Genomic DNA, 26,380 nt, shown 5'->3' with positions numbered 1-26,380 from the left:
ACCCTCCCGAGGGTGACACATACCTAGCGTGTCGTGTGACAGTCTGCCTGGTGCAGAGCTCACGACCTCCTGTCCCTCTGACAGTGCGTGAAGATGCCCCAGGACAGAAGTGGCGACACCACGGTCACTCAGTGGCGACTCAGCCCTCCTGGCTGGTCCCTGACCTACTGGTTCCCACTGGGGAATCCCTCCCCCTCTCACCCCTCACTCTGGACTTCCGCACCCTCCCAACTGGAGCGGTACCGCCAGACACCAGGACTACTGGAGCTCTGATTACAGACGCTCCACGTCCTCTAGACACTGGGAGATCCTCCTCAAATGACCTATTGGTACAGCCTAGGCCCCCGACCTGATGTTCCCTAAAGAAACCATCCAGGCCCTGACACTGGGTTTCGGGCAGCTGGAGACACGCAGTCCCCACCCACTCCTTCTCCGCAGAGACAGGCCGTGAGCCCCTACACCGAGACCTAGCTGGGCTACTCTGAACCTCTTCCACCACGCTGGGCTGGAAGACACCTCAGCCACTACTTTTGGAATCACTCCCCAATGCAAGCTCCCTATCCCAGAGAACTCACACCCAATCAACCAGCAAGCTCCTTATTTCAGAGAACTCACACCATTCATCCACATACACACACCCCCCAGACTAGTAAGACAGTTTCTACCGCCCCTGATTTCTCAACCTGACCACCACGTGACACAGGTACTATTACTCTGGGAACTGGGAACTGGGAATGGGACATTCACATTCATCCAGCGCATTACACATTCATCCCCACCCCTCCCAAGACTGGTAAGACGGTTTCTACCGCCCCTGATTTCTCAACCTGACCACCACGTGACACAGGTACCACTACCCCGGGAACTGTGAATGGGAATACATGCACTGGACACACATCTGCTGCCACCACTGGATCCCACCCTTACTGGTGAATCCAGAAACACACTGCACTTAGGGGGATGATCTACCCTCCAGAGCTAGGGACACCTAACTCACAGTGCACAAGAAACACATTTTCACAGAAATGACACTTCAGAACAATAATCCCTATACCATGTGACTATCTAAATGCAGAGTTTTGTAGTGCGGCCAGTTGCTGCTGCGGTACAGCGCAAACGCAAGTCCAAATCCCACCGCTGATCACCAATGTTAGAAATGGGATTTCTGGTTGGCTAGGGCTTGCGCCAAAGCCAGGCAGAAACCACCACTCTAGTCAGGGCTGGGGAGTTACACGCCAAAGATAACCCCTGCTCACCCCCTTGGTAGCTTGGCACGAGCAGTCAGGCTTATCCCGGAGGCAATGTGTAAAGCGTTTGCGCGCACACCCAGCAACAACACCCAAGGCCCACCACAAAGGAAACTCCACACAAGGTATTATATAAAAATAGCCTTTGTATTATACCAAAACACATTAGATAAAAACACACACTTTACAATGTGCCAACAGGCACGGGCAGAATTTACAAGGGATTATATGTACAGGGGACAGGGCCACATGGACCACTGTCAGGAATTAGCGCTTTTAGAACTTAGCACAAATCCCCACTAGTAAATGTAGAACATATCCTAACTGTAGCACAAATTATCACTGTAGAGCACAACCAGTAACTACTGGCGCAATAATGACCTCAGCGTCATCACACTAGCATCAGGTATAAACCCTATCCTGCATCTATCACAGGGGCATAAATCACATTATGCAATTCTCATTAGTCTAACGCATTAGACCTAACCACCTAAATATAGCTATACTAGGGTGCACATCGCACAGGGAAGTACAATCTCCCTAACAGAAACCTAAACAGGTAAAACAACCTCCTAGGCAGAAATCCTATCTAGAGGTATAAAATACAAGGTGCGCAAAACATGCTATACACAGTACATTTCCTAGCACCAAAAGCATGAATACAGGGGGCGCAAAACATACTACACAGTACATTTCCTAGCACCAAAATCACATCAGAGTCCAGGTCGCGCCAGAACCTAAACGTAGCAGCTGCCCACTACTTGCTGGGCAGCTGGGGACAAGCACGGGGCCTAAACGCTGCAGCTGGCACTAAGTGCTGCGCAACTGGGGAAGGCACATAGTAGGCAGGGGCACTCACTAGCCCCTGAAACAATATCCAGAACGTTGGAGCCACCTAGGCTCGAAAATGACATGTCCCCATGGAGCGCACGGGCTCCTACAATAATGGTGGTCCAATATAGAAAAGGGGCTTGCCCCAAAGGACTGTGGAGCGCACTGGCGCTCTCTGGAAAACCAATGCTGGGTTGGAGCCTCTCTGGCTCAAGACAATTCTGCCTCAGTCACTTTGGAGCGCACTAGCGCTCTTAAAACAAACAATGCGGGGGACGGTGGAGCCCTCTAGGCTCTATAAACAATTTTGCCTGTCTCGTTGGAGTGCAGGAGCACTCTAAAACAAATCTGTCCCCCACGTTGGAGCCTCTCTGGGCTCTATAACCATGATGGCCCCATCGTTGGAGTGGCCCGCTATCTTGCGGGACCACTCAGCACCCACGTCATCACAGCCCCAACAACGCGCCCCCAGAGCCCCCACTCACCCGACTGGTCTTAGGGAGGCTCTTCCCCATGCTGGGCAGGCTTCGGCTGGGCTTCCACTCCGGCGAAGGGGACAGGCACCGACTCTGTGCCTCGCGCCCCCCCCTCGCTGACATAGACCTCTGCGGCTTCACGGGCACACGCAGGGCTCCCTCCGGCACACGGGAGCCCTGCTCGAACTGACGCTGCGTTCCTCCCTTCACACGGCGGCGGCATCCATCCCGGCGGGGTGGGTCCCGCCGGACGCCAGCAACACGCGGGGCTCCCACAGCAAACGGGAGCCCCAGTCACTTCCGGGTCGCGCTCACCAGGCCCCGCCCATGTCCCAGGCAACCCGTGCCTGACTTCCTGCTGGGACGGTCGGCCCGAGGCAGTGGTCGTTCCTTCTGGCGGAAAGAGGGGTAGGCTCCCTCGGTTATTTAAATCAACAGCGGGGTAGGCACCCGCGATTAAACCACAATAAGCGGGGTGGGCACCCGCATTACTCCTGAATATCAAACGAAGACGCAGGGTGGGCACCTGCGCACCCCAGGCAACCAGATAAGCGGGGTGGGCACCCGCAAGGCACGCATCATGGGGGAATCCCTACGCTGGGGATTCCCTCTCTCGCTCGTAGCAGCGCAACGCTGCATAGCTCCAGCTCCTCTCTCTGGGGGAATAAAGCGCTCTCCAGGCGCTATGTTCAGGACCAGAAAAGCACCCTGCTGCAAGGAAAATAAAGCGCTCCCAGGGCGCTAGGCCAGCATCCAGCCTTCGCCAGGTAAAAGGAAAGTCACAAGGGTCCAGAAGGTCCTGAAGGCATCCAGGGGGCAAGGTAGGGCCCAGGGGCCAGCACACAGGGCCCTCCAGCAGGGAGGTAGCCCCCATGGCGGTCCCTCCTGGGCCCCACCAGCAGCACGCCCCTGGTAGATTCAAGACAGAGCAAGAACATTTTGTAAGGGGACACAGCCCCTTTTTATACACCAAATCCTTTGTTCTGGGTTCAGGGTGAGGGGGAAAACCAGTCGCAGCTGGTTGGGGAGCACCCTTGATGTGCTCAGCCCCTCACTCTATTCACTGGCAGGGCTAGGGTCGTCAGTCGCACCACAGGGGGCTGAGCCAGCAATGTGTGGGGAAAGCCCTGCCCTATTCAGGTCCAAGGTGCACTCTCCCCCAGCCATCAGCATGCTAATCTCACACTCACCACTGGGGCAGACCCAACCAGACTCCTGGAGCCAGGCTCACCAGCCAGCTCCAGCCAATCACACGCCAGACACACTTTACACTAATATGCCACCTCCTAGAAGTGGCCCTTCCGCACATGACATAATCACGCATCATACATCATTGCGAAGCATTCGATCACACGAGTCCGCACATACCAAACTCGGGCCTGCACACCCCACGCATCAGGAACTACAAGGGACACATACATTCCCCATGCATTCCTATGGGAGGGCAGGCCTATCTCACCACACGCACTCAGAATGCGCACGCACTTTACCCTGGGACACAGGGAAAGTGCGCAGAAACCAAAAACCACTACCACCATGTCATCTATAAAAGCAAAAAAAGTTCAGGGGTGAACCTGCCAGAAGGGCCAAGTCCAACACAACCTTTGTAAAATATTAAAAGCAGATTTTTGTTTAAGAGGCTAGTTTTGAGTTCTGTTTTTCAGCCGGGACTAGTATGTCCCAAATTTGAATTCATCTAAGGCAACACTATTCTTAAAATAGCATGCTGAATGAGTCTCATGTAACTGTTGTTTCTTTAAAACCCTTTGACTCAGGGTCAGGTTTTATGAATTCTTTCAAATAGTTATAGACTAGAGGCAAATATCTATTTATAAGCCATCAGGGATGCATTGTAAGGACCCTACACCAGAGGACATTTAGAATAATTACACAAATAATCTGACATTGAATTACACATTTTTATTGAATTTAGAGTGGAATACCTAGTACAAGAGGTAGACCAGAAAGATGCTAATAGAATTGTTTTGAATCACTTGAGTAACCCTGAATCTTGTTCCTGAGGTATGAATTTTTCTAGGAAGCATAAACAACCTGCCCTATATTTTATCTTATGATGGTCAGTTACCTTCTTTGTTTTATAACACAGAGATGCCTATACTGCTGGTAAACCTGAATTGGATGACGGACATGAAAGTAATGAGTTGGATTTTGTTCTATATTTTCCTTTGATAGGTTCCATGTGAAAGATTAATCGAAAAAGTGATGGTTACTTTTAAAACCACAATCCTGCTAATATCACTTACATTAGCAATTTGAATTTTGACAAATGTGATTCTCCTTTATAGCTTGTTTATATACTCCTTACATGGAGACAGTTGTGATATAGCAAAGTGAGCTTTCGGCTTCCTGAGTTCAATGTGTGTGCAAAACCAAAGTGAAATCACAACCATCAATGCTTCATTAAGAATAAAACTTAAACAACCATGGTTTATTCATGATCATAAAAAACCTTGCTTCTGTTTTAATGCATTCAATTTTCAACATACACTTAAATTATGACCTTAGTTTTCCAGCAATGAGTTACAGTATGATTCTTTGGTACGAAACATGATACCTCTAAAGTTGAAAAAATATATATCTCATTGACTGTTGGTCAATGTGTCCTTTATCATCTCATTTTAGGAAAAGGAATTAGTTTGTTAGCAATCATGGTGTTGGTTGGAGACAGCCTCCACAACTTTGCTGATGGAATGGTTCTTGGGGCAGCTTTTTCGTCATCAACGGAAACTGGAGTTGCGACCACTGTGGCTATTCTGTGTCATGAAATTCCGCATGAAATGGGTAAGTCTTTGTAATTACTTAAAGACTGACCTACCACGGGTAGAGAAATACCATTGTATGAGTCATTATCCATCATAATGTATTTTAGACAGGGCTTGGATATAGCATGAGTCATATTAATTCTGGCATTTCAAATATTATGTTAATCTAAAAAAGCAGGTGCTAAAATACATAGGGAAGTTTATAGCTACACTAGAAACCATACTCCTATTTTGACATTGAGGGCTAATCCTATTTATAACAAAATATGCTACCATAAGCTACATATTGAAAATCGATAGGTACATTAAGTATCATAGAATCCATAAATACATATAAGGAGCACAAGTTGTTTTTTAAAGAAATCTCACTTTAATCCATGCTTTTTCCTCTTCACAGGAGATTTTGCTGTGCTACTGAACACAGGACTCTCAGCAAAGATTGCATTCTTCATGAACTTTCTCAGCGCACTTACTGCCTTCCTTGGACTGTACATTGGGCTTTCTGTATCATCTGATCCGAGTGTTCAGAATTGGATTTTTACTGTCACGGCCGGCATGTTCCTATATCTCTCATTGGTTGAAATGGTGAGGAATATTTCTTTGTATAGCTCTCTCCATGACTTATCTGCTCTTGTTTGTAAAAAATTGTAGGGGGAGGCTTGAAAAACTATAGAGAACTAAATAAATAAATAAATAAAACAAAATCCTAATTTTGACATTTTAGGGACATTTGATTAATACCAATTTTTGAGGATTGTACACTTTTTAATAAGGATGTGTAACCCACATTCAGTGAGCAAGAGATCAAGGTTGATTAGCAGTCTTTATTTTAATTCACATGCCACCCACAATTGATACCACTGCCACTATTTACAGTAGGAAAATCGGGATGGATGCTGGTTCTAGTGGGAATAGCAAACATGCTACCTAATCCAGAGTCTAGATCACAGTAGGTACAGGTCAACTCGAGCTATTCATTCTGAATTTCCCTGATGTCCAAAGCCCAGCTGATGTAAATTCTGTCTTCAACAACTGTATGACAATATTGAATGTGATCTTCAGAGGTTAGTCTGGATTCTCAGATGCATAATGATAAAGGAAAACTTGGTCCAGAAATGGTGGGACAGAAAAAAATCAATAACTGCCATACAGACATTTTAGAATTATAAAATCAGGCTTATTTTCCATGGGTAATGTCCTGTCATTATGTGGTGTCAGGGACATCTCCCATGCCTTATCTCTGACCAGACGTCCTAAGTCTTGACTCACTAACTTTACTGGGAGTCAAAATTTCGTAGTCCATTTCAATAATGACTTGTCTATATATAATTATATATCTGAGATTTTGAGTGTGTGCAGGTTCTGCTGGCTAGAAAGTTCACTGACTTCTACAGATTCCAAATAGAGAGTATTTCTGGGAGGAATTGTTCTATCTTGGTTTGACCAATAGAACATTTCTTACAGACACTGTACTTGAAATATTGCAAAAGATTATGAACTGAACTCCCAGAAAAATATTCAGAAAGAGCAATTCAAAGGTTTAATATGCCAGCTATTAAATGACAGTTAAAGGGATGATTGTGTTGAAAATCATGTGCCTCATACCTTGTGGTGTGCCTGCTAAAATCCTTTGGGTGAAACAAGCTTAACAGACCTCTGAAACCTAGCGATTCCTTTATACTGCTTCTGTCCAGGATCAGGAAAGTTAGAACTGTCCATCACTCAAAGTATTTAAGGAAGTATGTTAGTTGAGACACACACCTCCAAGATTGGTCTGCTGCAGTAGATTGGATTTAAAGAGGCAGAACCCTTGACACAGTTGATGTTGAAGGATCTTCATATCTCAGTTTTTGGGTGTAGCCACTAAATACCCTCCTGCATGGTTCTACAGACCTGTATAAAAGGAGCAATCTTTTACATCAGACCTCATAAATAAGTCCATTTAGAGCTAAACAATAGTTAATACAGAGAATTTAAGTGAGTCAAGTAGTTTTATTGTCAATACAATGAGTGTGGATTGATTTATCCAGTAAATATTAATCTTTTAGTCATCATTATTACAAATTCAAATAATCCATTATTCTATATTTCAAAAAAAGGTAAAATACCAAGTTCGGGAATATTCCAAATAAAATAAAGATTGTACAGCAATTGTGTTCCATAAAAGATTTCCCTAATCCAGATTAAACATAGGCAGTGGTCAAAGTGCATCAAAAAAGTATGCAAACTGTGATGCTATATTCAATGGGGGCTGGGTCAGTGGCCATGGGGGCGAGGTCATATGTGTGGCTAAAAAAACAAAATATTCTGTAAATGATTTTTGGTCTTTTATTGTCAAGCAGCTTCATATGAAATAACGTGCAGCTTAAATGAAACATAAATAAAAACAGATGTTACTCAGTGGGAAATGTGCTTTAGTACATTATGTAACCTCTATTAGTTAATTCCCTGCAGGGGTCTGTGTGTAACCAGAGAGCCACAGAATTAAATGTTGGGTGGTGCAGTGGAGAATAGTGACTTGTGTATTTTTTATGCTACGAAGTCACATCATTATTTTAATCTTGCATTAAACACAATATCAGGTAGACTGCTCCAAAATGTGCAAAAAGATTTAAGATAAAAGGGTGCTTCCAAAATATAGATTTCAGTAATACCCAGATTGAATGTAATGTATTTTTTTACATAACTGCCCCATCAATACCTGGTATGGGGTAGTAAGCGCTATAAAAATACAATTACAATTAAAAGCATGCACTTCACAGCTTAGTAGTTAACTCTTTGCACTACCACTCAAAAAGAATAAATCTTTGTCATCACAAAGCTTCCAATGATTTGATCAATTAAAACCAGTTCCGGCTCCCAAGAATCCTTTACATTTCAGATTACTAGTACATTAGCAGAATTAACTAATTGCGCACATTTGCTTTTCTTTCGGGCAGCAGGCACCTTAGCAGAAAGGCTTGTTTAGCTGTCTTGCCAGCTTCAGTTTCATAACACAGGAGACTCACTGAATGACACTTCTGTGGAAACATTTAAACTATCATAATTAAACCTCCAGAGAGGTTGTCTAGTTATAAAAGGTAGGGGAATGTATTTTCATAAATCAAAAAAGTATGGGCACCTGTGCCCCTCCAATCTCACCCACTTTGACCACTGAGCATCAGAGTGGCAATTTCTCAATTAAGCCAAAGAAAAAGGTGTCAGCTCAGAAACCCAATAAAGAGTTATGATGAGAGAATAAAATACATAAGCATGAAGCCTTTGAACTTAAGCAATAAAGATTTTTTCAAGCTGGGAAGAATTCTCAGCTATACATCAGCAGATATTTTCTGAAAAGGCTCAAAAAGCGGATCCCTCCTGTAGATAGGTAACCGTTAGAATCTCAGGAAGAGAGTCTTCGGAAGAGAGAGTGAGCTAACTACTCTTGAACACACGCTAATATAAATTTGCTAAAACATATGTTGAAGCAATTGATACATTTTTCATATTTGGCATCTAGTCAGATTAGTGCAAACCCCTATGGGCAATTAAACTCACCACTTTCTCATATCATTACAACAGGCCACAGAAACAAGTCCTTAAAAAGATACTTTGTCCACATCTTGCGGTTCAGACAGGTTTTCCAAAGAGTCATTGTTAAAAATGGGGGGTTCTAGTTGGCAGAGGTAGGTACCTTTGTCCAAGTAGGTATCCTTCTTCCTAGTCAGGGTTAGGGGGATACACTTCTAAATTAACCCCTGCTCATCCCCTTGGTGGTTTGGCTCGAACAGAGGCTTTTCTCAGAGGCGGTGTGTAAAGCATTTGTGAACACATACAGTAATACAGTGAAAACACTACAAATGGACACCACACCAGTTTAGAAAAGTAAGTAATCTTTATCTAAACCAAACAAGACCATTACAACAAAAATCCACAACACAGTAATAAAAATATGACTTTCAGATGATAGAAATAGTTCAGTTCAAAGCAAATTGCAGATGCAACACTTTTCAAACAAAGTACCTTGGATGCTTAGCGCACACAAACAGAAATGGTCACAGGGAAGGTGATGCATTGGTTCCTTACACTCAGGGAAGGTGAGGCGTCGGTTCTTTGGTCTGGGGGAGGTGATGGGTGTGTTCCTTACTGCTGCGCGGGGGAGGTGATGCGTTGATTCCTTACCGGAGAGGAGGTGATGCTTCAGTTTCTTACTCTGTGCCCCAACGATGCGACAGACCTGGTGCATCGATGCGATGCGACGATCTGGGACGATACATGGATTCTTGCAGCCGCACAGCAGGGCTTGCGTCAGAATTGGTGCAGTGATCTCGGACTTCGGTGCACTCAATGCGGCGTGCGGCGATTTCTCGAGCCGCGGGCAGATGCTGCGTCGGTTTCTTCGGCGATGTGTCAGAACCAAGTACGAATACGTTGTGCTTCTCATTTTTGCATTGCTTTTCCAGCTCCCAATAGTCAGAACAACCTCCAGTGGCCCAGAACAGCTACAGGCACCTCTTGGCAGGTCAGAACTCCCAGAAGTTCAGGGGAGCTGGGGGTGAAGTCTTTGTGTCCCTGAGACTTCAGAACAGGAGGCAAGCTCTTCTTCAAGCCCTTGGAGATCTTCCTCAAGCAGAAGTCACAGCAAACAGCAAAGTCCCTTTCCCTTTCCTTGGCAGAAAGTAGCTACTGCAGGCCAACCCCAGACAGCAAATATCACTGATGCAGTATTTCTCCTCAGTTTCTCTAGCTCTTCTCCTTGGCAAAGGTTCCTCTTGATTTCCCAGAAGTGATCAGGAGTCTTGGCACCTCTTTTTATACAGTAAACCTCTATGGAGGCAGAGAGTGTCTGTGCCCTGCCAAAACCAGTTCTGTCCTCCATGGTGCAACTTCCTGGTAGGAGTTGGAGACAGCATTGTCCTTGACAGATTTAGCTGCCCCTTATCCCTTACATGCGTTGTGCCTCTGGCTTCTGTGCTTATACAGTGCTGAGATGTTGCATACTTGGGTTCATTGGTCTCTCGTGGGAGTTAGGGGTCTGGGGCATGGTTTGTCTACAGATGTGCTTTGCTTAATTGTGCGTGTGTGACATTGTGCCCATCTCCCCCTCGTTCCCCGAGTCCCTGGTCGTTACTCACCCTGTTGCTGTTGTGTCCGGTCATGTTGAGCAGTGTCCGGGCCCCCAACTCCTGCCACCGTCTCCCCACTGATGACTGTGGACTCCATTTCCTCCATCTCATCCAGCTCCTCCTGTGGCGCTGGACTCCCAACTCCTGTCTTCATTGCTGCCTTCCAGTTGTTTGCGAGTTTCTGCTTGGTTTTGCGCTTCACATCATTCCAACGCCTCTTGACCTCTTCCATTGTCCTCTTCAGCACTCCGACTGCATTCACCTTGTCCACGATGGTCTGCCATATCCCATTTTTAGTTGCCAGTGACACAGTGGAGGTGACGAACAGTAGTTAAGGGTTTTCCACCAGCTCCGTTATCAAGATCCTGTTTTCCTGCAGACTGAACCGCTTCTTCCTACTCTTCTTGTCCTTGCCCTTCCCTGACCCCAAGGTCCAGGCTGGTCCTCCAGAGGGCTAGTGGGGTTCTGGTTGTCCTCTGTACTTTCTCCCGCTAACTCCATTGTGCTTCGCTGCTGTTTGACTGTTTTTTTTCTACTTTCATAGTGAATTTTCCCGCATGATGCGTGGGAATTGCAGGCCCTGGCCTGTTTTTCGCTGATTTTTGTATCGCGATTGGCATCATCGCTACTATTTTTGCGTTTGTGTTTCTCGTTTTTGTGGCATTGCGTTGATTTTAACGCGTTCATTTTACTCGTTATCGTGAGATTATCGCATGGTACTGCCGTGTTGTGAATACCACATTAACACAACGTTATTTTCCCGTGATAAACTGCGATGTGAAGAGTTGCGTTAAGCTAATTTTTCAGTAGGTATCACACGTTCTTGAGAATATGCCCCTTAGTGCACTGTACTAGGGACTAGTAAATCAAATATGCCAATCATGGAATCACCAAGCCATAACAACAATTGACAAAGGGAGCACTTGCACTTTGGCACTGAACAGCAATGGCAAAGTGCCCAAAGTATCTGGACCAGCAAAAATGAAGTCCAACACACAGCAAAAACACAGGAGGCCAAGGCAAAAATACAGGGAGAATTCCACACCAATGATGCAAGGTCTAACAGTCATGCTTCCTGCCACCTTCTCTCCTCCTGGTGAGATCCTCACTATTAGTTTTCTTATACATAACAAATGCCTATTCTCTAACTAACAGAAGACTTCTGCAAAGTTACAGCATCTGCAGTGGAAGAGAAAAACACCTTGTGCAAAGCAACAGTTCAGTGTGAAAAACAGGCTTTCTAATGCTAATTTATAAATCAATGTTAATATGGCTTCAGTAGTTAGGTTAACTGTAATGCCTAAGTATGGTTACCTACTACAAAAATTGCATTTATGTTATATATGTTAATTTGCAGCATAGAATTTTGCACTTTCTAGTTAAATGCGCTTTTGCTTACAAAATAAGGAAATTTGCTCCATCACATGTGTGTGGTATGCAAACAATGTAAAACAACAGTGAAAAGAAATGCTAAAGTAATCTTTATTTGAAATCAAATACTGTACCTGGATATATTGTAGGGTGTGGGCATGTCCACTGAACGTTCTATCTTAATCATTGGAGAGGAAGGAGAGATTATGGTCCTGTATACGTTCTCCTAATCTGTATCAAATTCAATGGAGTGTATCATTCCGATGTTGGTTTGAGGTAGTATTTTAAATACCCAGAATCCACTAAGTCACTAGGAGCGTGTGCTCTTAGGAGCACAAGCACTTACCAATCGAAGGGTAGCATGCTTCATCATTTGGCCTCGCTCTTTGTTGGGCTGGCCCTGCAGTGCCCCATGGGCACCTCCAGGGAGCACAATGCTGGAGGTCTTTTTTCACCAAATATGGTTGTAGGTGTACAACATAGGTGTGTCAACAGGTAGCAGCAACTGAATTGGAAGATTGGTGTAGAGTGATTACACTTTACTATGTCAGTCAGTCAAAGGCTTTATTTCGATAAAAACATATCATAAAAGCATAACAGTTAAAATAGAATAAGTTAATTTCATGTGACTTTAAAAAAACCTATTTTTACAATAAAGAACAAAACAGGTCATAAATAATTGTTAAGAGTGAATTAAACAATTTCCTTGAGCCTTTTACTTCTAATACGCCATGCCCAAGATAAGAATTCTGCAAGGGCACAAACGTACAATGGGCGAGCGTCTGACATTAAAATGCGGAGCGCCACAATATGGTGTCTTGTTCCCAAGGAGCGGCACAGTTGCTTGAGCCATCTTCTCCTAGGGTGGGCGTACTCATGGCATTCAAATAAAAAATGAGCCACAGACTCATGTCTGGATGTGCAAAAGGGGCAAAGTTCAGAGGTCTGAGGAAAAGAATTCCATTGTGATGTAAAAGCATCGAGTAGGAGGGTCCCGGTCCTAAATTTAAAATACAAGGCTCTGTCAAAAGGGCTCTCAATAATGTCAAGATATAGTTCCCGGATTGGTTGATCCTTAAAATTCAGGAAGTCCTCTGTAAGTCTCCCCAATGACGTGTTCGTGATCCGTTGGGTCGCAATCCAGTTCCAGTATAAGAGCTTAAGCGTGGCTTTCGGAGGGGAAGATCTATTTTCCCATGCTGCATTAAGCCCCAGATTATACAAGAGGGCTTTCATATCACGCAACCATTTTATCCTGTGCCATCCTGGAAGTGACATGATTTCTGAGAGACCTTTGGCATATTTGGCTAGTTCCGGGACCCGCCACAAACGAGCCCATAGCAATAGAGGGCGAAATTTCGCCAAATCACCGATGGGGCGACAACCAAGATCGAGCATTAATGGAATCGTGGGGGTACCTTGGGGAAGTGACATAATGGCCCTGAAGAACTTCCTCTCTGCTCTTGACAGGTCACCAATATCACAAGAGCCCCAAAGCTCGGCTCCGTAAAGGGCAGAGCTAACTCCTCTTGCTGCATAAATTTCAATGACGGGGGCTATAGGTCTAATAGCACAGGAGCGCTGCTCCTTCACAAGAGCCCCTGTAACCCTTTTATGGGATAACAGCATCTTGAATAAATGGGGGCCCCACTGCATATTATGGGATAGACGAATCCCTAAGTAATCAAACACATCCACCCTCCCCAAAGGTTCGTCATTCAATTTTGGGGGGCGCATAGATTTTTTAGGGGGATTCAACACAAGATACTTTGTTTTGTCTCTATTGATTACCAGGCCCCGCTCTGTACAGAAGAGCTGGAAATTATTTAAGAGTTTTTGAAGGCCCATTGGGGTTTTGGAGAGTAAGAGTGTATCATCCGCGAAGAGGAGGGTGGGGATACGTTCCCCCGCCAGGGATGGTTCATCTGAGGGGTCTTTCAATAGATGCTCAACTACACCGTTAATATATAAAGAGAAAAGGGTGGGAGCTAGAACACATCCCTGGCGTACCCCTCTCTCTACCGGAATTCTGTTGGTTTTCTCACCATTTCTCCCCCACCTAACCTGGGCAAAAGTATTTTCATGCAGCCTTACCATTAGCAGGAGTAAGTGGTGGGGCACCCCCATGACAGCAAGGACTTTCCAAAGAGCCTCCCTAGGTACTAGGTTAAAGGCAGTCCTTAAGTCGATAAAGGCGAGATAAAGACTGCCTTTGCCCAGGACCACCACCTTCCAATACACAAGCAACAATCTGAACGCTTGCTCGATTGTGCCGGTGCCTGCTCTGAAGCCTGCCTGGTAGTCGGAAAGGATGCCGTTTTCGTCGATCCATTGTAATAATCTGACCAACAACACCTTCCCGACCACCTTTTGAGTTATATCTAGCAGGCTTATGGGTCTGTAATTTGATGGGTCGTCCCTGGCCCCCTTTTTAAAGATGGGGACGACCTCCGCCCCTTTCCAAGATGCCGGGATAGGCGCTCCCCCGCTAATAGCATTAAGCAGGCAGTTAATAAATTTACCCCATTTCGGGATGTCTGCTCGTAGCAAGTCCCCGGGTAAGCCGTCTGGGCCAGCTGCTTTTTGGGGCCTGATGGTAGTAATTGCATACTCCACTTCTTTGATCGAGAAAATGGAGTCTGCCACCCAGTTGTTTGATGGCAAAGCTATGCATAGCGTTCCGGTTACTAGATCATCACTCCTTATTGGCAAATCCGGAATTGCTGAGGCCACCTCCCTTATGTGTTTTTCATTAGAAATGTCCATAGGGAGGGCATTAGAGGTAGCACCTGTTTGACTGGCATATAATTTAGAAAAGTGGTTGACCCAAGCTTGGCTGGTGATATTGCATGTAATAAAGTCAGTATCAGGTCTATTTTTGGCTCTAATTATGTCCCAAAAACGCCTAGAGTCTTTCCCCAAACTTGCCTCTTTTAGAGAGCGCCAATGTTCGATTTCCCACCCCTTTTTAGCACTGGCCAGGGTTTTCTTATAATTCAGCCTAGCTCCCTGAATAGCTCCTTGGGTTTTGCTTTTGACGGCCTTAATCAAAAGCGATTTGGCGTGCCTACAAGCAGGTGTGTACCAATCATGCTTTCCCCTAGGAAGCCCAATTGCCGCCTTTTTGCCCACTTGATTCATTTTTAGGAATACATTCCCGATGGACCTGATGGTTTCCTCAAAAATAGGGGTAACCCGACCGGGATTTAGCTCACCCTTGTCTGAGCTATCCAGTTCCAATTCCAACTGTGCGTCTGTGAGTACTGTATTGATTGTATTTAGTTTGATTTCGTCCTTCGAAACCATGTTCCATTTTAGGCGTTTCCCACACGAGGATACAGAAATTTTGTGGGCTGGGTTAAGGGATGTTGTAGTCTTTTCATGAGGCCATGGATTCCTGAGGGACAATGAAAGCGAGTTATGATCGCTTTCGACTGTGGGCAGGACTACCATGTCCTGAACAAAACTCCAGAGAAGGAAATCTAGCATGATGTAATCGATCCTAGTGGTATGATTGACTCTGTTAAACGTGGCCGCACCCAAAGGATCAGAACGCGTGCGGCCATTAGCTGCTCTTAGCCCGAATTCCAGCGTTAGGGCATTGAGCTGGATAGCAGTTTTGGACCATTTTTTAATCGGAGGGATGGTTAAGATCGGGATACCCCATCTATCATCATCCTCACTTGGGTCATAGATGTCATCCTGTATAAGGGGCTCATAGGTACAGTTGAAATCTCCCGCAACCAAAACTTGGGATCCAGCTAAATTTTCACTCAGTGCCGTTTCAAGGATAGATACTGTCGGGGATGGAGAGCCATATTTAGTACCTCTGGCATATACATTAAATAGGTCGAGGATGAATCCTCTTTGGGAGCCTCTCAAAGAAATTTTTAAGATATCTGGAGAATCAATTTGCTTTGGCTCAATCTGAAGATTTAAGGCAATGCTTACCCAGATGAGTAGGCCTCCCGAGGGACGACCTAACCCATTTCTTGGAAGTACTGCAGGAACAAAGTAGGTAATATAACCTACCCGATACACGGGTTCCAGGCTCCAAGTCTCTTGGAATAGGCAAATCGTGTGTGCCTCTACTAGGGCATTCCACTCAGGCAGATAAAGTTTCCTGTGGATGCCAGCTACATTCCAGCTTAGGATCTTTATAGTATCGCCATGTTTAAAGCGAGTGTTTTTTTTTGGAATACTGGGGCATTCAGTTCGCGGCAGAAAAACATCATGGCTCACAAGCTCATTGCAGGGCACAAGTGGTACCTTCCCAGACCCTAATACAAGGGTAGAACGTAGGCGGTGGGAGGGGGTCTGCAGAGCTTCCTGAGGAGTAGGGTTAAGGGAGGTTATAGGCTGGATAGGAGATAAGCCGTTTTTGGGTAAAAAACAGTCTACGAGTTGGAAAGGATTGGGACTAGTGCATTCATTGTCCTCAGGGGCAGATCCAGAACCCAATAATGGTCAGTCTACTTCTTCTAAGCAGCTGAATCTGTTAGCAAGTGGTATGCCACTCCAACCTTCAGAGAGAACTGTATCTCTACCCTCAAAGCCTGGCCAGACCTCCCTCTCCCTTCTTTTGTTCCAGGGTCTTACTTCAGACGTGCCCCTATCGGGAGTATCGTCACAACAATTTATAGGAGGGTAAAAGGAAGAGAGTCTTCTCACCTTTATTCCGTCAATTTTGGGCCATGTATTACGACGGCAGATATAATCAGCCGTTCGAGAATTATCAAAATTGACAATAATACAATCTCCCTGGATCTTTTTCTTCTCACTGCCTATCCAAGAAACCCTACGCACCATAAGGATCCTGCTACTACAAGAGTGAGGGAGCGGTCTATTAACATTGAGCCAATGCTGTACCTTATTTTTTAAGGACCACGTTGGTTCTTCTTTATGTGGCCTTAGCTCAGGAACACCAGTCATGATCACAACATATGGGTCGCTTTCTGGAGGTAAGTGTATAGGATGACCAAACTCACCCCTAAATTTGTCATTTTGATCTACTGTCCCCGTGGGTTTGAGTAATTTATTTTGGTGAACTGGCCCCGGAGTTTTTGCTAAAGTATTTTGGTGTACTAACCCCAGGTATTTAGGTAGTGTGTTTTCCAAAATTTCACCAGAGGTAGGGGGTTTGGAAGGTTCACCAGCTTTCCTTAATGAAGCTGGCAAAGATTTTGACGGCGGATTTAAATCAACCGGGGGAGCGCTCGCCACTACCCGCTCCATCCTCAAGGTCGAGGGAGTAGCTTGCAACTCCTGATGGTTGGCCGATCGATCGCTCTTGAGTGCGTTCAGAGATGAATTCATGGAGAGTATGTGCTTTTCGATGTTAGAAAGAGAAAGTACAATAGGTTGCACATATTCTCTAAAGAGTTCACTTAGTATACTTAAGAGTTGGTTATTAGCCTCACAAACTTTGCAACCCATGCCCAAACTGCTTAGATCACTAGTGGCCGATGGAATCGTAAGAGGGACTGCTGTATCTATAGCTGTTTTATGTAGGGCACTCTGGACAGGATTACTTTTGTTTTTTCTTGGCGCCTGATTAATCAGAGTTTTATTCGTGACTTTGGAGTTACATTTTTTCGATTCCCTAGGCTTCTTCCGTTTGGGGATGGCACCCTCCCTTTCCCCCCTTGGGTGGTTTAGACTGGGCCCCTCCTGCCTTGGACTTGAAAACAGGTCAGGCGTCCTCTCAAGATCTTTGCTTGAGTGCATATCGGAGAGGGCTAAGGAAGCCGACAGATCAACCGTATTAGGTACACCGTGGGTTTCGACCTGGACTTCAATGAGAGGCCTAATGGTGTTTGAGCTTATAGGTGTCTTAGCTGAAGCCATAGGGCCTAATGAGGAGCGTCTAGCTAGAGCTAGATCTTGAGAAACTCTTCGCTCCAAGAGTGACATACCTTGATTAATGGCTTCATTTGCCCTAGTAATGTATTGGTCAATCGGGCCAGATGTACGCGCTACTCCCTGAGCGTTTTTACTCCTAGAACCCCTCGTCATCCTGTCAGACATGTACTGGTATGTATGACCTTCACACAGTTACAGTTGAGCAGTTGGCAATTTGCCAATGGGATTTCGGGCTGTATATGACTAGGTACGGTAGCTGCTATACCACATCAAGATGTAAATATCAATGGGGTGGCCCAGTCCACTTTACTATAGATACCTCACTGTGTTAATTTAATTTAGATAAAGGCTCTATGTGAAGATTAAAAGCAGGAATGAGAAACCACAGGAAATAATGTTCCTAGTGTTCTCTTCTAAGTAGCCATTCTTTGGTATTTGATACGTGGGGCATTAACTAAATTGGATTTATGATCGACATGTTTCATGTCTCTTCTGTCCCTAAGGATCAATAGCATGTCATCAAGCATCAGGACTGTCTTTAAGATTTGTGGGGCCCTGACCAGAAATCTTTTGAGGCACCTGTTCATAAAAAAAATTAATTTTACTACCAACGCTTCTGCCAAATGAAACCCGCATAGTGCCAAACAAAATTTTGGAAATGAGTTTTGCAAAGAAAACTGTTCAAATATGTATTTTTGAGCACCCCAAAAATCCTGAAGACGACACTGGGCAAATAGAGACAAAGTCAGCAGCGGTCCGTGCAGGTAACAGCGGTGGGGCCGCGTGGGGAGGATTTCGACGGATGAGGCCGAGGGAAAATTAAATAAATAATACATTTTCCCTCTGAATCGTCCCTCGAAATCCCCCCCCATGCGGCCCCACCGCCCCACCACTGTTACCTGCATGGACAGTGGCTGGACAGAGTAATGCACCGAATCTTCTCTGGGGATGGAGATCCTGTGAAAAAACTGATCCCCATCTCTGGGAAAAATACCAATGAATCAGTTGTCTTTCAGACTTACACTTCCTATGTGTAGATTGGAGTTTAAGTTCTAGGGATCCTCCTACATTAAGGAATAGGCTGCTTGAGGCACATGGAAGAACGACTGTTCTCGGAACATTTCCCTAAGAAAGGAATTAATCCTGGCGGTTGTACCTACCCCTTGTCAACTTCCCCTGAACAAGCTAGACACAACTCAGAAAACATACTGAGAACTGAAAATATTTGGAAATGCGGAATAGATGCATGGGTTTAGAAGGATCTATTCACTCAGTATAATATATTAGTAAAAATTGAGCACAAGAAAACACATTCTTAAAGTAGATGGAATAGTGGGCAGTAATCAAATAGCATTTTAAGAAAAGGAAAAACTATCAATTCATCTGCTAATATTAGTTGTACTTTACCCAGTTGTGTTGCTTGTTCTCTCCTCATATAGCCTCATCCATTTCTTCATTTATTCTTATCATTTTCTATTACAAACCTTAGTCTATCTTCATTTTATTTTTCCAATTACTGCTAGAATTATATCAAATTAAATGCATTTGATCCAGTCTGTTGATCAATAAGGTTAGATGAAGCTAATTCCTTGTAATGTGATTCCTTACTTTAACTTTTTGAAAAACAACTTTAAAGTAATGTTTCTAAAGTCAAACTCTTTATTATATTTCCTTGTACAATGTTCTTGAATCCCAGGACACTTTGATTAGGAATGTGTTTTTGTTGTATTTATGTATCTTAACATTGTTTTCTTCTTTTTGCTTTTAGCTGCCGGAAATGACTCACATACAAACAAGTAGACCGTGGTTGATGTTTTTCCTCCAGAATATCGGACTGATACTTGGATGGATGTGCTTATTGCTTCTGGCTATTTATGAACATAAAATCAAATTATAGAATTTAAGTTGCGTACTCCTATGGATCACTTGACTTCGCTTCTCCTTTTTCTAGTCTACCTGTTCCCGTTTTTGATTTATATACTTATTGTCCTCACATGTGAACCACACCTTCCAATTTGGAACCTAGGGTTCTTTCTTTGATTAATTTGCAGACATCTTAATAACATGTTTTTATTAGGATTTATTAGCTGTGAGAAAAAAATTGCTAAAATGAATCCATTTTGTCTTCCATCCACATAAAGAGGTATGCAAGTGAATCTAACCTTCCCATCGAGAAAAGTTGACACAGCACGATTTTTAACATTCCAGTCAGTGTCATTGACCCTTTCCACCGTCATCTGTTACTTATTTTTCCTGCACCCAATTTTCTCTTTACTATCCTGTTCTCATCGTCCTTCAAATGGCCTCAAAAATGATATGTCACCTATTTTTAAAGACATTATCACTACCTTCATCCATAAATTAGATACTGTTGCACGTTTAATCCTCACATTTGTTTATGAATTGATCACCCTCTACTCCATCAAGCTATTTAATCAAGATGCACATAGAATTTTTCTGCGACGTTTATGATGTGCCCTTTGAAATGGCAAAGACACAAAATCTCAAAACAATGAAACAAATGAAAAAATTCTGTAGACAGTGGTCCTGCTAATGCAGAACATCTTTTATATAAAGAACCGTATGTTCTTATTATCACACTTACATCAAATGAACTGAGCTAGTCTTTGTAGCGTCCTCCCCAACCCAGGGACAAGATCCTGCCACAAATGAATCTTGGTATTACATGTCTTTATTCCTCAGCTTTTAACCTTTAACGCAACATTCTATATCACTAGTTCTATCAGCCACACCCAAGTATTTACGTCACTGTTTTACGTTCGATCCGGTAGCAAACGGGTCCCATTACCTATAACTCACAAGACACGGCTGTCTTGAATTAGAGTTTTATATGAGAAGAGCACAGGGCCTTTGAGGAATACAGGACACTCTTTTGATCCCTTCCTTTGCCTTTAAATTAATAGTTTTGTTCTACAAATGTACCTACGTTCAATTTCTTGACCTCCTGCCTAAATACTTCCTTGTTTCTGTATTGTCCCACCTTACATCACTCCCCAATGGGTATTTTCTCCCACACCTCTTTTAACTCTCCAAGGGCCTGATGTACGACCATTCCAAATTGCGACTCACAATTTGCGCGCAATTGAAAGTCGTAAATTGTGAGTCGCCATTTGGAATGTACAATAGTGTCAGAGACACTTATTGCGATTCCCAATGGGGTTGCAAAATGCGAGGCTCATGAATATTAATGAGTAACTCGCAATTTGCAACCCCATTGGGAATGGCTGGCTCTCCCAGGGATTGTCGCCTGCTGGGCTCAGCAGACCTCCATCTCTTGGACTGCTTGTCAATAAAACAGGTTTTTTTTTAAAATACAGCCCGTTTTACTTAAGGAAAATGAGATACATTTAAACAAAAAAAATGAAATATTTTTGTTTCATTTTTTAAGGGCAGGCAGTGGTCCCTGGGACCACTGCCTGCCCTAAAAAAATATTTTTAGAGCCAGTCATAAAGGGGAGGGGGTCCCCTGGGGACCCACTCCCTTTTGCAAGTCCATTACTACCCTCTTGAAGAGGGCAGTAAATTGTGAGTTTTTTGCGACCGCAATTGCAGTTACAAACCATTCATACATAGGTATCGAGTCGCTATTAGGAAGGGAACGCCCCTTCCTAATAGCGAGTCGCAAAACAGTGTTTGTACATGGCCTTGTAGGTTTTTGAGAGAGCAAACGGGTCGCAAACCCGTTTGCGCACACAAAAACTGGCCGTACATCTGGCCCCAAATGACCTTCTGTTACCTTCCTTCCTGACCTTGGACCTATCCTAACTTCAAGTGTAATCTATGTTCTTGTGTGTCCTTACACCGTTTTTTGTATTATTGTTTTCCTGTGTGTAGAACTATAAGTCTGTATTTTTTATGAAAGTGCATACATTTGATAGGTTTTATTTAGTTAATCCAATTGCAATGAGTTCTTGCCACAATGAATTATGAGCCCTAACCTCCTGCATAATTGTAAATAATGATTTATTCACATATTGATTCCACGTTTTTATTGAGTAGAGAAACTGCGAAGAAAACTAAGCCATTTAACGTCTGAATGGGGGTGGGGCATAAATGAATTTCTGATTTCTGAAAAAGTGTCCTAGCAACATTAGTTCACAAACCAACTGCACATATATCTATACTTTGCTAACTCTTTTCCTGTAAAATGTATGCATTTTCAAACATTTCTGGAACAATTTCATAAACAGACACTTTCCTAATTTTCCACAGCTTTTTTTTTCTGAAATCTTATACCTCCAATTCTTTTCCTGAATTATTACAATTAACTTAATGCAACTTTATAGTCCCTCTAGAGCCACCATGTTTCAAAACTGCTCATGCTCAACACAAGTTGTGCTCAAAATCCACCTCCCTTCAATGGAACTCTCTCCCTTTGGACTTGAGAACCAAACCCATGCTGCTGTCCTTTCACAAACAGATAAAAACACATCCATTTAAACTGTATCTGAATTTTTAAGTCTAATGTGATCTATCAATATATTGCCTGCTTTGCTCTTCAGTCTGGGCCTTACCCCTCTCCTCTTTTACTTCTTCCTTTCTCCATTCATTCTATTCACTGTTCGTTTTTTCCCTCTGACCTCTCCAATCTACTTGCTCCATCCTTTCTCTTCACTTTTGCCCTTGACTCCTCCCCTTCTCTCCCTTTCATCTAGTTCCTTACTCCCCTTACCTTGTTGGAATATACTTGTATGAGTACTGTTTTTCACTTTCAATTTTTTACACTTTGTTGTATGTTAATTGTACAACCTTTGCATCTCAGATATGTTACTATTCAAAGCGCTCCTGTAAGACTTAATGTATGGCGCAGTGTTGTTTTAACAATTTTTGGAGCACCAGGCCAGAAATATTTTGGGGCCTCTATTCGTAACAAAATGTTATTTTATTACTCACTTTTCTGCTAATTGTAGCCTGCCCATGTGATGCCAAGCTTTCAGAACTGGAACCCCAAAAATCATTATAATTACACAAGGCAAAGAGGGACAGAAATAGAGGAAGTCAGAGAGAGGAGGAGAGGTTCAGATACAGAAATAGACTGAGGTGAGATGGAGATAGAGCTAAAATTTACCTCCACAGGGTGCCTCTTGGAATGTGAGTGGTTGGTCAATTGCCCACTTTGCCCATGACTTAAAACATCTCTAGACAATGGTGTTATAAATAAAACTGATAAATAACTAAATAAATTAAATAGTACACTTCCACAATCACTGATGTGCTCTTTTAAAGAGAGTGATCTGTATTACACACAAGTAACTGGAGATCATTACTGCTTGGGTAATGTTTAAAACACACTTTAAAGAGCATAAAATAGTGATAATTACTATTACCTTAGCAATGTTAATGAGGTTGCTACCGCATAATAAATTGAATATCATAAAAAAACATGAATGCAACACATGTGCTCACATTCAGTTCCAGACACAAATCAGCATCACTAAATGGTACTCAATCACCTTGACTGAAGCACAAATTTGTTTGAAGACCTGCCTGGTGGGATTGTGTTAAGCAGTGCCTAATTGTTAAACAAATAAGTGCCAGGGACCTCATCAGGAGGCCACTGCAGCTTGAACAAAACATTGCACTTGCCAGCGCTGTCAATTTTAGTATCAGCACAACTGCTAACCATCACACTCCTATAAGTGTGACAGATCAGACTATTCCTGGCACGCAAAGCTTTAAGAATGACCAGGGCGGTGGGTAATAGTCATTTTTAATATATATTGAATTCATAAACTTATGCTGTTGTGCTCACTTTAAAATTATACAAACAGTGCCACAATGTGGCAGACATTCACAAGCGTCGGTGTTACACCTAAGTGTTGGTGCCACCGGCTCAAATTAAGGACTGGTGTTATGTCGACTATAAATGCCTGAACTAACTGCTCTATCCCAGCCATTCAATAATTAAATAATCATTCTAGCATATTGAATGTCTGGACACATTTTATCCTCAATACCTTTTGTGGGGAAAGATGTAGGGTAGGAATCACAAAGGTAAAATGAGGCGAAAGTCTAACTTTATGACTTTCAGTATTCACGATGGACATTTGCTATGCGTAAATGCCCGTTGTGGATACCGAAAGTCGTAAAGTTCAACTTTTAGTACTCAAAAAGCACATTTGCGAGTACTAAATGCCCTTTGTGAATACCAAAAGACGTAAAGTTAGATTTTCATCTCAGTTTACTTTTGTGAATCTGGCCCTTAGTTTTATTGTTTTCTGCTTTAGATACTTAAAACATGTTGTTTCCATAGTTCATGTGTCTATATTTTACTCTCTAATGGTTTACAAGATGCTAATGACACTGAGGAGAGGAGGTTGCTCTTCTCTTGACATCAGCTTCCCTGGCAGGTACGCTGACTTTTCTGAGTGCACTCCAGAGTGCAGCTGCTCTCCTATACTATAGTGCTAGTGTGTCATGACGTGTCAGCTGCCTCAATATCTCAGTCCTAGGTGAAAACGCTCTTACCCCCAAAAGATGGTTTCTCACCATCATCTTTGCCTTACAGGTCATAATTATTAGGGATCTTGACAGTAAACACCACTGTTAACACTTGGATGTTGACCTACATTGGTGGCCCTGGTAGTACCTTTACTGATACTCTGTAGGACCCAATAGTACTTGATAGATTTGTAGCTATGTGGGAAGTAACCTGTTGCCGAATATTTAGGCTTTACCAAGTCAATGCACTGTTGAACTAGCAAACTAGCAAGATTGTTTTATCCAAAATATGTTTGTATATGTGTGTGTGTGTGGCTGTGTCTGTGAATTTGTGTGCGTGTATATGTGTGTGTGTGCATTTGCAAAAAAGAGAAAGATAGAGGGAACAGAAAGAGAAAGAGATGGAACTAATCTTTGGGTTACCAAGGTTACAAATGTAAGTTACAATTTTGAGTAAGTTTACACTTTGTATTAAGTTTACAACTTCAATATTCCCTCCCCTGTGTCCCTCCCATATTTATGACTAAAATCTATGCTTGCCTGTGTGGAGACTCTGCAACCAAGGCAGAGAACTCCTCAAATATCAGAATAGGCCAAAGTTACACTTTGTAGTACGGTCTGTAGTACTACAAAACATACTAAAAAGTTTAGTGTGTGAATCTGGTCCTTCATCTTTATCCGTCCCATACAAAATCAGAAGGTTCTCCTAGATTGGGTCATTCTGATATAAGGCATTAGTCATGTCGTGTGACTTCTAAATGTTTTTTACATAACACTCTCTGATTGTGACTGGGATCTTATAGTGGTGGAAATAAAAATTCTGCTATCATACAGCCCCATGTACGACCAATACAGACCTAAGAAAGATGAAAGGCTGAATTTTTCTTTTGGTACTTGAAACTTCTGCCTTCATGCTGCATAAGTTCTCTTCATGGAAAGCATTAGTCCACTGACTGTATATTTGCCGCCTCGAAAACTATTGGCAATCGTGTATGGCTAATATGCAAAGATGTTCCTTTGAAAGAGACCTTGACCATCCTTCTTATGCTTTAAACTCCACTGCCATTTCTGAGCCCAGCTTCTTTTTTACAGCAAAATAGAAGACAATTCTCCTGCTGTATCAGCTTTCATGTATGAAAACAGAACTGAAACATGTTAGCATCATATCCGTCAGCTGTGGACATATTTACCCACAGGCATTAAGACCATCAAACCAGTCCGGAAGGATGTTAATTAAATTAATAAAACATTTTGTTGGACTCAGAATGTTTTGTAAAATACTTTGATGGGAAATTCAGCTAAGATGTAAATGATTTGTTATCCAGTTTCATTCCTCGTCTCGGTGATATCAAACAATGATTATCTGTACCTTGTTTGTTGTTACTTTGGTACTTGAAACTTCTACCTTCATGCTACATAAGTTCTCTTCATGGAAAGCATTAGTCCACTGACTGTATATTTGCCGCCTCGAAAACTATTGGCCATCGTGTATGGCTAATATGCAAAGATGTTCCTTTAAAAGAGACCTTGACCATCCTTCTTATGCTTTAAACTCCACTGCCATTTCTGAGCCCAGCTTCTTTATTACAGCAAAATAGAAGACAATTCTCCTGCTGTATCAGCTTTCTTGTATGAAAACAGAACTGAAACATGTTAGCATCATATCCGTCAGCTGTGGACATATTTACCCACAGGCATTAAGACCATCAGACCAGTCCGGAAGGATGTTAATTAAATTAATAAAACATTTTGTTGGACTCAGAATGTTTTGTAAAATACTTTGATAGGAAATTCAGCTAAGATGTAAATGATTTGTTATTCAGTTTCATTCCTCGTCTCGGTGATATCAAACAATGATTATCTGTACCTTGTTTGTTGTTAGCTTTCTGTATTTCAGGATGTAATTTGTGCCAGGTTTTTATTGGATGAATAGTCATACCTTTGATTCTTGTACTGACTCATTACTGATTACATTGTTATTAGTTCCATTACCACAAATAAAGGGTTCTTGTCACCCACAATGTATTATTTCAAGAAATTGTTTGAACAACGAGTTTCCACAATATAAACTTAGCAAGTAGTACCATATCAAGCATTTGCTGATTGACAATGGAATCAAATTCATGTATGAGTTAAAACTGTCCGGATACCCATGTACCGCAGAGAGGTAACTGTGTTTATAACTTTACACAACTCCCAATCTTAGATATAGGTTGCCTTCCAGTTTCTCAACTTACAAAGTA

At 43.0% G+C, this 26,380-nt stretch overlaps 1 protein-coding gene across 1 annotated transcript in view; it reads left to right on the top strand.

The window, feature by feature from the left end:
* Nucleotides 1-26,148, top strand: part of SLC39A12 (solute carrier family 39 member 12) — a 239,877-nt gene extending 213,729 nt beyond the window's left edge. The window contains exons 11-13 of the mRNA XM_085630837.1: nucleotides 5,198-5,356; nucleotides 5,735-5,922; nucleotides 19,444-26,148. Coding sequence (XP_085486963.1) covers nucleotides 5,198-5,356; nucleotides 5,735-5,922; nucleotides 19,444-19,572 — 476 coding nt within the window. The 3' untranslated portion in view covers nucleotides 19,573-26,148. The remainder of the gene's footprint in view (nucleotides 1-5,197; nucleotides 5,357-5,734; nucleotides 5,923-19,443) is intronic.
* The last annotated feature ends 232 nt before the right edge of the window (nucleotides 26,149-26,380 follow it).

Source organism: Triturus cristatus, chromosome 10 (genome assembly GCF_964204655.1).
Source record: "Triturus cristatus chromosome 10, aTriCri1.1, whole genome shotgun sequence".
Classification (NCBI taxonomy): domain Eukaryota; kingdom Metazoa; phylum Chordata; class Amphibia; order Caudata; family Salamandridae; genus Triturus; species Triturus cristatus.
Note: the sequence above shows the minus strand (reverse complement) of the source record. Positions and strands in the feature narration are given on the sequence as shown.